The 13571-nt window shown below is 40.4% G+C and overlaps 1 protein-coding gene across 11 annotated transcripts in view; it reads right to left on the bottom strand.

Moving 5' to 3' along the window:
• The window catches only part of DOCK3 (dedicator of cytokinesis 3), a 185898-nt gene that overhangs the window by 100527 nt on the left and 71800 nt on the right, over positions 1-13571 (bottom strand). For all 11 annotated transcript variants that reach the window (XM_038149579.1, XM_038149585.1, XM_038149580.1 and 8 more), the window contains exons 8-9: positions 8860-8901; positions 6940-7094 (exon numbers count right to left, since the gene is read on the bottom strand). In XM_038149579.1, the coding sequence (XP_038005507.1) occupies positions 6940-7094; positions 8860-8901 (197 nt within the window). The remainder of the gene's footprint in view (positions 1-6939; positions 7095-8859; positions 8902-13571) is intronic.

Raw genomic sequence — 13571 nt, 5'->3', positions numbered from 1 at the left:
AAGCAAATGCAGATTCCAGAGAGAGATCCAGGAAATGAAAGTCAGCTGAAGCAACCAATAAAGAAAATGAAAATGCATCACTCCTCCTGTGTACTTTTCTAAAAATCTACCCACCAAAAAACCTTATTAAATACTCCACAGGTTTTGTCTAAAGTGATGACAAAACTTGTGTTTTTCAGAAGTTCCATATTCTACCAGAATGGCTCTTTGTCCCAGCTGTCTGTCTGCAGCAGACTTCAGAGACACACAGATTTTCCATGGTCACTGCAGTGACCAGAACAAAGCCATGGCTGTGGGTAGCAATATTTCTTAATGCTTGCTTAGCTTTTGAGGAAGTTCACCTTGAGCAGGATGAAAAGCTCATGCTGCTCCCATTACTATTGCTATGAATTATCTATTGCACAAGACTCAGAAAAATAATTTCCTTGAAATACTAAAGCCAAAAAAAAATGAAGTACAGGAGGAGCTGATGGAGCATTAGCTATCCCAATAGATCAGATTGCTAAACGCAGGTAAAAATATAAAGATGGGCTTTTTCATGACTAAGCAGAAGAAAAAACTCGTTACTTGGTAAGGTTAATCCCTAAGAAAATTTTCTGAATATTAAAGACATAATTGAGTGATACAAAGTTATTTTTTCCCAGCAGCCAAATCATTATACTGACAGTGAATGAGATAACTTTTCTATTTTAAAAGAGCTATGCTATTAAAAACATAACAAAAGGAAAATTTAGCGCATATTGCACAATAAAAGTAAAATATAATTTTCTACTTCCTTACATAGCAACTGGCAATAAAGGAACATGATAATATTTTAAAGCAATTAAGTGGGGATAAATGCCCACACATTGTCCCAGCACACCCAGAGCCATTACTTGAGAGAAACAATTCAGAAAAAGGATCTTCAGGTCAGTCCCACATCCTGGGAGAGAAAGCAGTCAGGCTGGTTTGACACAGTTTTTACTGCGGATCCTTCCACGTTAATTAACAACTTCTCTTTCAGCTATTCAACTTCAACCATATTTATCTACCCAGTGACCCTTCTTTCCGTTTTCTGACCTTATTAATGCCAGTCTTACTCTTTTTTATTTCACCTGCCCTCCTCTCTCCACTCCCAGCTGCCAAACCTCCCTCTGCCCAAGCAGATTCTGGTGTCCAGAACGTGTACAAGTCCTACAGCCCTGGCTTGGGCAGGCAGGGCTGCTCTGTCCAGCTGTTCCTGCATTAAGGATGCTGATCCTGCACATCAGAGCTTTGAGAGGACTCAAACCCCTTCTCGGACAGGACTTGTGGGAAATTTGCCACTACATTTCACATGTTGGCTCAGTGTTTGAAATGAAAGCTCCTGAGAGTGGTAATTGTCTGCAATTAGCAAGTGCTACAGGAAAATTATTCAAGACCGCATGTGTAAGCACAATTTTAGCTACACTGTTCCTGCTAACATTTTTAGCAGCTGATATACATTCCTATTGACAGTAAAAAAGGAAAAAAAAAAGACTAAATGATGATGAGAACCATGGAGCTAACGGCCATCAACAAATATGAACAGAGATGAGGGATTCCTGTCAAATTTGTCAAGGTAACCTTCAGCAGCTTGGTACAGATTTGTATTCTGACGTCTGAATACTGTGTCTCAGAAACTCCTACTACAGAAAGAGTGAAAATCAAATTCCCTATAAATTCATCATTTCTAAATCCAGCGTTTCCAAGTGGTGAGTTTCATTCTACTCTACCTAAACACTGGCACAAACATTTTCTTTTTCCATCCTCCCCTGGCCACTCAAGTGCAGTATTGGGACTTCTACAGGACCAGGCTGTACAAATGAGTAACAACTTGAGAAAACTTCTAACACTCACACACTGGTTAAACCAAACCCAGTTTGGCCATGCCCCAGAAGTTTACTCATTTATAAGGACATGTTTAAATTGATAACGATGTTCTCTAATATTTTTATCCCTTTAGTATCTTGAACTATTTACACATTTGTCTGATTTTTATCACAGAAGATAATTGGTTGGAGAATGACTCAAGATCCAGAGAGGAGTTACAAATAGGAAATCATTATCTCCATTACCTTTGCAGTTACCACCAAACTCCGCTGCAGAGCAGTACGAACAGCCAAACATTGCCACTGAACATTTGACTCAGCCTTGAAAAATAGGGGCAGATGAATTTATGTCAGATGACTTTTGAGCAGCTGAATCTAACTATCCTGCTGTAGACCCAGGGCATTTTTTCAGTCCATAATTATGTTTCCAAACCATGTTTCTCTCCCGAGAACTGCTTTGTCAATGGCGCTAAATCCTTAAGACAAGACAAGACTTGGGACAGACTGTACTGCTCACATTCTCCCCGTCATCCACCCACAAACTGAGAACATTTCCACAAAAAACATCTTTCTGTATCACCTATTAGCAAGAGCTTTAAAGAGCAAGCTTATGTTTTTTCTCGTTTTGGCTACTGCTTTTAAATTTTAACACTGAAATAGATGTTTCCCAACCCAACTCCTAGCCTGTGTCGCAGTGTTTACAATCCTGTCTCACCCCAAAGACGTGGCAGATATTTAAAACAGACACTGCAGCGAACACCTGGTCTCTCAACAAAGGGTTTGAACACTTTCTGCATGAGAAATGCCCACATGGACTTCCTCAGTCACTCCCATCAACACCAGCACAGGCACTCAGCACATCTCCCAAACCCCCAGTCACGACGAGGTCGTTGCTATAATGGGAATGGCAAAGGCTCAGTAAGTAGGAGGAGACAGGTGGAGGAGTTATCAGCAGAAATATGCACAACACCATCTCTCATGCATAATTACTGCTTAGGCCCCCAGATCTTCAAATTCAATCACATCAGAGTTTCTCTTTTGTTCTATTCACTCTCCATAATTAAGGATATTTCTAGATGACAAGAAAATTTTAAATCCCAGTGGTGTGTAAAATAGGGTAACTGGTTGAAGATGCAGGCAGAATGAAAAGCATTCACATATTTAAACATAAACTTAATAAAGAAAAAATAAGACAGAAATTTATTTATCCTTTCCATACTAAAAGGCTGAGAGAGCTGGGATTGCTCAGCCTGGAAAAGAGAAGGCTTCAGGGTAACCTAACTGCCTCTTCCAGGACTTGAAGGGAGCCTGCAGGAAAGATGGAGAGAGACACTTCACAAGGGCTGGAGTGAGAGGACAAGGGGGAATGGCTTTACACTGAGAGTGATCAGATATCAGGAATAAATTCTCCCCTGTGGGGGTGGGAGGCCCTGGCACAGGCTGCCCAGAGAAACCCTGGATCCCTGGAGTATCCAAGGCCAGGCTGGACAGGGCTTGGAGCAGCCTGGGAGAGTGGAAGGTGTCCCTGCCCATGGCAGGGGGTGGAACGAGATGGCCTTTTAGGTCCCTTCCAACCCAAACCATTCTGGGATTCTATGACAGAATGGACTTAACAAGCTTATTTTCAGAAAAAACACCTGCTATCATACTTCTGAATGTGTAATTTTTCTAAGTTATGCATAATTCCATGCATTTCCTAGAAAAATAGAATTATGATATAGGTATCTAAACCTCAATCTTTTACTGAATTTATTTTCACTAACAAAATCATGCTAAAAATGTAAAGAAATGTAAATCTATCTCTTATTTGTTGCATCTTTCTAGCACAGGTAACACTGTGCATCCCTTTGTCTACCAGTTTCCAGCTCCTTTAGAGCAGTTCATCCAGCCTGTTTCTCTTTATTCTAACAAGTTTAATACTTCTCTTCTGCTGAGGCAGGAGGTGCATTCCCATATAACAGAACAAAATTAGTTGGCTCTGATGTGATTTGTGCTTGACAAATCTATGTTGACTTTTACTTACCATCTTGTTAGCTTCTTAGTGCTAACAAGTAGTTTACTTGTTCCACAACTTTTCACATTTGTCATCGGATTGCAGCTGACCTTCTTAGGGAGATTGAGGCAAAACAGCCATTAAATACTCCAGCTATCTTGGAAACATCTGCTCATGGCTTAATGTCCCCTTTAATCTGTTCAGTTATTTCTTCATTTTGTAAAAAAAAAGGGTTTTTGCTGGTAAAGCATTATAGAATTATTCCTTTCTTTTTTTTTTCTTCCTTGATGCCCTTTGGTAGTTGCATTTTTTCTACAAGTTTCTGTGTCTTCCCATCCCTGTTTGTGCAATTTCCTTTTTCCTGTTTTATAATGCCTTTCCAACCACAGAACATGATACAGACTTGCTGTTGTCCCCATGTATTTAATTTTTCCTTCATACTGAAACAATTTGCTTCTGTGCTCTTCAACAGCATCATTCAGAAACAGACAACTCTGAAATGTCTTTTCTCAGTATCAGTTTACCTATCTCTATTTTATTTTTACTGGCACCTCCCTTACTGAGTTCACCATCTTTACAGCAACATTTTCTTTGCTGCTACTCTCAACTCGATCACTCCATGAGCATTCATCCCAAGGTATATCTCACAATGGGGTATAATCATTGGCTATAACCCAAACTACATCAATTATCACATCATTTTCCAGTAATTTCCACTCAGCAAACAAACTGAGGTATTAAAGATGAGTCACAAAGTTGCTAGATTAGTGCCTTTTGTATGCAAGAAAAAAAGAAATCCCAATACTTTAAAACAGACAAATAAGCTTTAATCCTTTTTTTAACCTGAGCCTTCAAGTTCTATTTACTTAGAAGTATTACTTTTTATATTTCTGTCAGACTAAAAGTGAAGTAACTTTTTCCTTGTGTTTACCACTAGGTCTGACCCCTCTGCTGGCAGTGCTGTTATTCCTGCTGTCCACAGCTCCCCACTGTCATCCTTTGTCTGCTCCTCCTTTGCTGACAACCATTAAACATTTTTGTATTCAGAACCAAACAGTATTTCAGCTGCTGCTGCAACCTTCTGATTGCTAATCCACACCTGGTGCATGCTGTTGCTTCAGCCCTTGAAAAACACTGGAACTTTCAGCAATTCTTCACTTAACCTCCCTGGGAAATAACTCTTGGCACCAGCAGGTTCAGGGAGGTTTGTAATCCAGCACATGTCCAAGGTAGTAATGCTGAAAGCCACTCAGCCTCCAGCATGAGCTGCTTGGGTAAGAAATTTATCAACCTCCAAACCATTTCAGAAGTCAATTTGTCCCTTTCATTTAGAGTGCAGTGTGCAGAAGCCTTGCTTGGGTTTTTTACCTTAATGTACTATTTCCCGAGAGGAGAGAAAATGTTTTAAAGTAGATATAAAAACATCATTCTAAATTTGTAGCAATGTGTTTGTCTGTTTTCTGGTTTCTTCTCCAAAACAGAGCTCAGCCTCATTACACATTTCTTCTCCAGCACTCCTTGGGATGTAAGAAAATGTAAAAATTATGCTGTTTTCACTACAGCAGACCACTGATGCTCAATACAAAGAGCTAAGTAATAGCAACTGTTTGCACAAAAAAGCATTACTGTATATATTTAAATTTGCCTGGACCACTCTTTGTGCTTTTTTTCATTATAACTATTATTTCCTTTTTTTTTTATCACTGGCAAAACCTTTCCTTAAGGCTCTGCACTCAGTGTTTACATACAAACTGCAGCCCAAGACAATTCATCTACTTTCAAAGCAATTTCTGCTGCCAGCAGCTTGTCTGTCTGTCCCTTCCTCTTCCTGGCAGCTTTTCTCATCTCAATTATTTAATATTTTACTGCTTTGCAGTAGGAACTAGTTGAGTGTATTTTTTCTGTTTGGTTTTCCATTTTCACCTTTCCCTCCTATTTCCTGGTAATTCTCTCAAGGGAGGAATCATAGGCACATCCTAAACTGCATCCACTGGAGAGTCCAAAGAGCTGCAGAGACGGGAAGGGTCTGGAGGAGAAGCCTTATGAGGGGCAGCTGAGGGCCCCTGGTTGTTCAGCCTGGAGGAGACTGAGGGGAGACCTCACTGGGGCCTTCAGCATCCTCCTGAAGGGCAGGGGAGGGGAGGGTGCCAATCTGTGCTCTCTGAGCCCAGGAACAGCAGGGAGGGGCTGGAGCTGTGTCAGGGGAGGTTCGAACTGGATATCAAGAAATACCATCAAGTCATCAGAGCTTTCTAATATAGACCAATTTTCAGAGGGATGTACTCTGAAGAGACACAAACCTGTTCTCACTTACTCTGAGCTTTCTTCCTAAGAGAGGAAGGAACATTCTGTGGCTCTTCTCTCACTTTGAAACAAATCTAAATCCAATTGCTGAAAACTAGGAGAGTTTTGACTATGGCAGCAAGTGACAGTCAGGACATGCTTTTACCAAAACTCAGAACACTGCACAAACATGTTCCTCAGATCAGACCAAGGTGCATTTGCTAAACTTCCAAGGCACAAAATAAATGCTCCAATACTCTTCTACATACCCTGATTTTTCAAAACACGTGCTTGTAGGAGAAAAAGCCAGTCCATCTCATGTTTGCTAACACTGGTACCAATTAGTTCAATAAACTGAGAGCACAGACATAGGGATGAATGTTAGGAGTTCATGTTGAGAGCAATACAGTGAGGAGAAAAAGCTATTTTGTGACAGGCCTGGAAGGCAAGGAGTGGAAGAAAGTTACAGGGGCACACAGCAGTCCCTTCTCAAACCAGCCCCACAGCCTGGCCCTGTCATTATTTGTGCTTCTTAACCAACAGCACTAAGGAGGAAGCTATGAGACACCAAGACCTTCTGTAATGTCTGGAGGCAAAGTCAGAAAACTAAAAAATTCAACCATTCTGTGCCTTTAATGCTTCACTAAATTTCCCATGCAAAGACCAGTACTTCTGATATTCCCAGGAAGGATTGCAGGGCCAGCACCTCACGATCTCCCAGCTCTGTCCTTCCAGCTGGGCCACAAGAGCACCCCTCGTGTTTATCTCCAGCGCAGCTGCTCTGCTCACAACTCTTTTCCTAGGAGGCTTTTTAGCTCTCTGACAAATTCCTACCTGATCTGTTTGCCTTCCCGGACATCGTACAGAGAAAAGAAGACATCGGTGTCCTCTCCAATGGTGTTGTAGGTGAAGCTCTTCAGGCTGAGGAAGAAGTGATGAGGCACTGGCATCCGACAGGCTTCCCCGTGCCGCTGACGGATGGTGTCCACCTGAGGCAAACCAGGGAAAACCATTGGCACTTCCTCACAAAGAAAGGACACCTGAACAGACCAGCTTGAGCATTTCAACAGAGATCCTGCTCTCCTCTCACCCTCAAGTAAAAGTTTAATCTCAAATATATTCTGCCTCAGAGATAGGGGCTAGATTAAGCTTTCTGTCTGTATTTTTAATGCTTCTAATTTGAATAGATTGATGAAACGGTGATAACCAAGTAGATACAAAATAAATGGTTTACGCATTGGAAATCTGATTTGATCAAGTAAACCAAGTCAATCCTATTTCTCAAATTTTGCTTTGATATTGATACTGAAAATGAATAATAAGATGGTACTGGAGTGGGTCCTGATGATTTCCATTTAAAGCAGATTGACCTAAAACATTGTTCATAAAATTTGTTACATTATTTCTTTTGAGCAGCTGCGATTCACTTCTAGAGGTCCTTTCTGCATCCAGAAGGACAAAGGCAGTGACTGTCCCCCTGTACTGGGCACTGCTGAGGCCACACCTCAAATCCTGGGGTTTGGGCCCCTCACTCCAAGGAAGAACTGAGGTGATGGAGCCTTTCCAGGGAAGGGAAGGGAGCTGGGGAAGGGTCTGGAGCACAAGTCAGATGAGGAGCAGCTGAGGGGGCTCAGCCTGGAGAAAAGGAAGCTCAGGGGTAACCTTATTGCCCTCCTGAAAGGAGGTTGTAGCCCGTTGGGGGTTGGTCTCTTCTCTCAAGGAACAAGTTGTGTCAGGGAGGTTTAGATTGGACATTAGGGAAAAATTCCACACTGAAAGGGTTCTCAAGCACAGGGACAGGCTGCCCAGGGAAGTGGTGGAGTCACCATCCTAGGAGGGATTTAAAAGATGTGTAGATGTGGTGCTTAGGGACAGAGTTTAGTGGCAGCCTTGGCAGTGCTGGGGGAACATTTGGACTTAATCCTAAGGGCATTTTCCTCCCAAAAACAATCAATGACTTCGAACAAGGCTTAACAGGCCAGTTTGTCCTGCAGGTATAAAAAAACTTAACAAGGGTTGATAACATGAGCAACCAATCAAGCCAAATAGTAGAAAGGTTTACATTTTACATTTCTCAACATATCAAGACCTATTTACAGCAGTGAATGCTGGGGTAGAGAAAGAAAAAAAGAGTAAAAGCAAATGTAGGCTTTCAGTTTTTACAACCCTTTACATCCATTCATGCTGATCTTAATAAACAGGTTGCATGAATATCCTAAGTTCCCTAGGCTCATCTCCTCTGAATGCACAGACAGGTACAGTCTAACCAAAAAAATCTTAAATTTCCAGACTTAGAATTCAGATTTCTACTAGTTTAAAAGGAATTTTGTTCTGGACTTAAAATTAAATCCAAGGAAATCCTCATTCTTTAAAAAGAGGTACCTGTGGAAGCACAGATCTCTGTAAAGATCAAAGCCAGATTCCATGACCAGGACTGGATTATACCAGTACAGAAAGGATGTGTGAAACAGAAGCCACTAAGCCACGTGTCTGCAGATAGACAGAAGAGTCACAGGGGCAGAGTGAGGCTTTTGATCTCACTACACAACTGTATCTTTTAAGAACAACAGTTACAAGCTCAGGAAAAGAGACCTAAATGGAATTTGAAGAAGGACCTTAGTGACGTAAATACTTGGCAATCTTCTGAAGAAGGGCTCTGTGGGTAAGGACTTACCCAATAATCTCCATCATACTTTTACCTACAATACCAAGAACTTAAAGACAATAAAAAATTCAAACATGGATGGTATTTACCTGTGATGTGCTCTGCTGGACACTGTGTCTACTTGACAAATGCTGTGGAGATACAAAATAGTAAAATTTAAACCTTTTTGAAAGTAAGAAATATTTACATTATATTTATGTAGTATTAGAACAGTAATTCTAAAATATGACTTTCAAAATGATTACCAACCTTTCATGCCTTTTTTCAGTGTATCATCACTCACAAGGCCATTTGCTTTCCTACAGGCTTTTCTCAGTTAAGCTGTTTCTTTACCTATCTATTTGGAGTTACAGGGAGTATTTACCTTAGCTTTTAAAGTAAAAGGCTGTCACAAGTAAGACAGAATTTCATAAAGAAATGCTATTACAGTGTTGGAAAATTTCATTATTCTGTATAATCTCTCTTCTCCTGCTAAATGGGAAGATACCTCACCACTAATCCTCATCTCCTGGTATGTTGTGTGTGGAAAGGTGCTTTTGTTAAAAAACACACACATCTAGAAAGAAAGATGGATTTTAGAGGTTGTTAAGACTTTTTGCTCTAATAATAAAATGAAATCCTGAAAATTGGTTAAAGACTCTTCTACAATTTCAGCTGCCCAATATCTGTAAATAAGCATCAGTATAAAGAGCTACATGTCTAAAAACTCAGAGGATGATGCTGTATTTAAAGCCTTTTATGCTAGAAGGAGATGTTATAATCAGAAAATGGACTGCAAGTCTCACTGAAGCCATTTAATCTCCAAAGGGAGATTTAAATACTAATCTAAATTGAAAAGGTTTCAGAGAGCTTTAAAAAAAATCATTAATGATTCTGCCATGCCTTTCCCTGCACTTCATCTTAATATTAGCATTTTAAACCAAAATATTAACATTGACACTGCCACACATTAATAAATACTCTCTTCATTCTCCCCACCTCCCTCCTTCTATTACAAACCCAGCATCTCATTCTGACCAAACATTTACACTCTGTATCAGAATCAGCAGATCTGTTGACAAACATCACGCTTCAAAGGAGGGGAAAGCAGAAGATTGTCCACAAAATGTATCTGGCAATACTCTTAAACTACAACGCTGTCTTTCACACAGAACACTAATAAGACTTTCTACCACAAAAGGAGAGATACTGCTCATAGTGAGAACCAGCCAAGGAGGTCCCAAGGGAGCTGGCAGAAGCGCTCACTGAGCCCCTTTCAATCCCTCAGCAGCAGCGGGCCCAGCTGGCCAAGGGTGCCCCTGGATTTGACACAGCTGATGCCACAGTTCAAATCCTGTGTTCCGTTTTGGGCCCCTCACTACTGGATCAGCTATTAGAGAAAATTTTGTCACCCAAAGCATTGTCAAGCACCAGAATAGGCTGCCCAGGGCAGTGGTGGACTTGGGGACAGGGGCTGGTGGGGCCGTGGCAGTGCTGGGGGAATGATTGAGCTCAATGATCTTAAAGGTCTCCTCCAACCTAAACAATTCTGTGATTCTAAATGGCATATTTTGACATCTGTTTACATTCGCAGTTATAAAAATGTCCTCTTTCACACTCTCAGTAGAAAAAGAATGATCTCCAGCTCCATTGTTTGTCTAAGAATTGTATCATCTTCTGAATGCTAAAAGCCTTCAAGTTGGCTGAGTTGCCTATTCATCTTTTTGTCACCTGCAACCACTCAGAATCAGCTGGAATAGAAAAGACCAGTTATTTAAGGTATTCAAAGTGTCTTGACTTCTTTTGATTAAATTAATCTCTAAATCCAAGCAAGAAAGTGAGACACTCAGGCAACACAAATATGAGAGGTGGTCTGAAGAGATTCGTCAGCAAACACTGCTGCTTACTGAGTGTACACTGATGTAAATCTATGACCATAAGTGGTAAAAACCTCAGGTTTTAAATTTTTCCACAACCAAAAGATTAGATTTGACTAACTCTCTGCTTTCATGCTTCAGGACCACGTTATAACAATGCAATCACTGACTGAATTAATTTATGTGCCCTTGCCTCTGGCCAGGCAAAGTGCCCAGAGGGTCCATGCCATTTTTGGGTACTTGGATGGGAGGGTGACTGAAAATAACCAACACGGATTTATCAGGGGTACATTATGCAGGGGTACGGATTTATCAGGGGTACACAGGGATCAAGTGATTCCCTTGAGGTAAAATAACCAAATCAGTAGATGAGGGAAGATTAGTGGCTGCTGAGTCTCCCCAGCTCAGCAAGGCCCTCAGCACAGTCTCCCACAGCATTCCTACACCCAAGCTACAAACTTACACCTTCATGGGCAGACCCATTATTTGATTTAAAAAATCCAACAAACAGTAGGATTTTCAGGCTCCAAAGGTAGTGGCTGATGGTGTGTATTTTTCAGGAGTCTGTCCTGAGACCTATGTGGTCTTAAATTCCCAGATGATCCTAAACTGGGGGCAGCAGACTGGCAGGGTCCTACTACAGCAAGTCAAAAAAAAAAAAAGTCAGGGGAGCACTCAGGCAGCGGGGACTTTTAACAATTCACTGTTTCTGTTACTAGGAATGGAGCCAGTAGACTGAGAATAACATTAATTCATTTTTCCTCAGCACTGAGTAAACTACAGCTGAAGTACTGCATTCAGCAAAGGCCAGTGAGGCAGCACAAGGTGTTTGAGGAGGATGCAGGGAATGCAGCATTTTGAGTCTGGAGAAGAGGAGGTTTGTAGGTGTGGCAGCCTTCCTGGAACCATGAAGTTCCAAGCACAAAGAGGCAGCCAGGCTCTCCACAGAGCTGCACAGCACATTGGCCAAAATACTGTGGTCATCAACTACAACATGGGATATTCCAGGGCTCCTACAAGGCAAAATGTAACTCCATCAGGGCAGCCATTAAACATGCAATCCTTTCCTTTGAAGAATTTCAACATCCAACTGGACAAAGCACTGAGCAGCCTGGTCTGAATTCAGTATTGACCTTGCATTGAGAGCAGAAAGTTTGCCTAGACCTCCCTGAGGCCCCTTCCAACCTGATAAGCCTTCCAAAGTGATATAAAAATAGAGGACTGTTAAGAAACTGTCCATCTTCATTCTTAAAAATAAAATTTAAAAAATAATCAGTTTTACCTTTATTTTTCCCAAAAGATTGTTGTCTGCAAGGGTTGTGCAAACTTAAACAGATACAATGTTCAGTATATCTCTCCTCATCAAAGTGTTTTCTGATGCCTAAATTTATTCCTTGCTATTGTAACCTAGGCCTATTGATTCTTTTCTTATCCATCATTAGGATGAAAAGATTAATTAATTCAGCTTGTGATTCCATTATAACCTCAAATCTTGTCTACAAACCCATCTAAGCTTGTAGTGTCCCAATCTGCACTTCAGAGCCAACAACTGACTGCAGGAGTTAAAACCTGACATTTATGATTCTCCCCGGTATGCTACAGTTTTCACACAATTTCTTAAATTTCTTTCTATTATTTGGAATTCTGATCCTTTCCTCCACTGAAAGAATCAGGAATACCATTTCCAACTTTGTGGATTTTGTATATTTAGTAAGCAGACTAGTCCTTAATTAAACTTAAAAGTATTACAAAATGGAGGATGGCCCCAAGAAATTCAGCTAATTCATCCCTCTTCCTATTTAATCAAATTATTGACAACTATTCTTTTTCTCTTTTTTTTTTTTTTTTTGGCATGCGTTTTCTAATTAGCTCTTTGTTTACATTACAGTAATTTCATCTAGAACTAATGACCTTTGGAGAATTTAAATTAAAACAAACATTTAAAACCTTTACCAAAATTTAAATATGGCATCAGCTGCTTCTCCTCTATCCACTAGACTTATCTATGTTCTGGAACTTTTAAAAATTGCTTATTCTGGACAAATCACACTCGCCATTACTCATGTCCTTGCTGCAAGTTATTCTTATTTTCTTTTATTATTATTTTCCAGCATTTGTTACAGGGAGAGAAAAATTACCAGCTCCTCCTCCATCACCTGTTCTTAAGATGAGAAACTGGCTTGCCCTTTGCTGGTGTTCTGGAACCTTATCCATCTTCTCAATGATTATCACTAACATGTCTGATATGGCTTCTCCAAAGATCCCAACTGAAATGTACATAGCTCCAAATCCTCTGCAACTGAAAACCTCTTGAGAAAGTTACCACCTTGCCAGAGTTCAGGGGAGCAAGAAGAACATTAAGTGCCATGTTATTTTCTTGCATCATGTGCCAGTTGGTTTTTCCCAGTATAAAGTACCAGGTTATTTATATGAAACTGTTTCTTGATACAATTGACCATATTTGGTCGTTATATTTGAATTTGTGCATTGCCTTTCTAATTTTTCTATTTACCCACTTGTGCTATTCTGTTATACTTCTCTATAACTCTGTTCTTGTAAACTGGTGCTCAGTAATCTCAATTTCCCTTTCACTTTAATGCCTGGAGGAAATGAAGAATTTTGAATTTATCCAACTTGGCCTGTTAGTGAGCATCTTGTGGTTTTGTTCCTAATTTATTGAAAGAACTATCAATTCCCCTCACCTCCACTTTCTCATCAAACCTCTTTCTCTTATCAACCAATATCAGTTTTCAGTGTTGTTCTTCCTCATTCCTTCTCTTCCAATGCCTGGTGAGTGAATCCCATCATTCCCAAATCAGTTTTAAACTGCTTTCTGTCTTCATATTCTCATCTGACTTTTTACTGGGCTTTAGAACCCAACATACACAAACCTGTTCTCTGTCAATCTGCTTTGTTTTACAAAGAACAACCAAGAAAATCAAAAA

Source organism: Motacilla alba, chromosome 12 (genome assembly GCF_015832195.1).
Source record: "Motacilla alba alba isolate MOTALB_02 chromosome 12, Motacilla_alba_V1.0_pri, whole genome shotgun sequence".
Taxonomy (NCBI): domain Eukaryota; kingdom Metazoa; phylum Chordata; class Aves; order Passeriformes; family Motacillidae; genus Motacilla; species Motacilla alba.
Note: the sequence above shows the minus strand (reverse complement) of the source record. Positions and strands in the feature narration are given on the sequence as shown.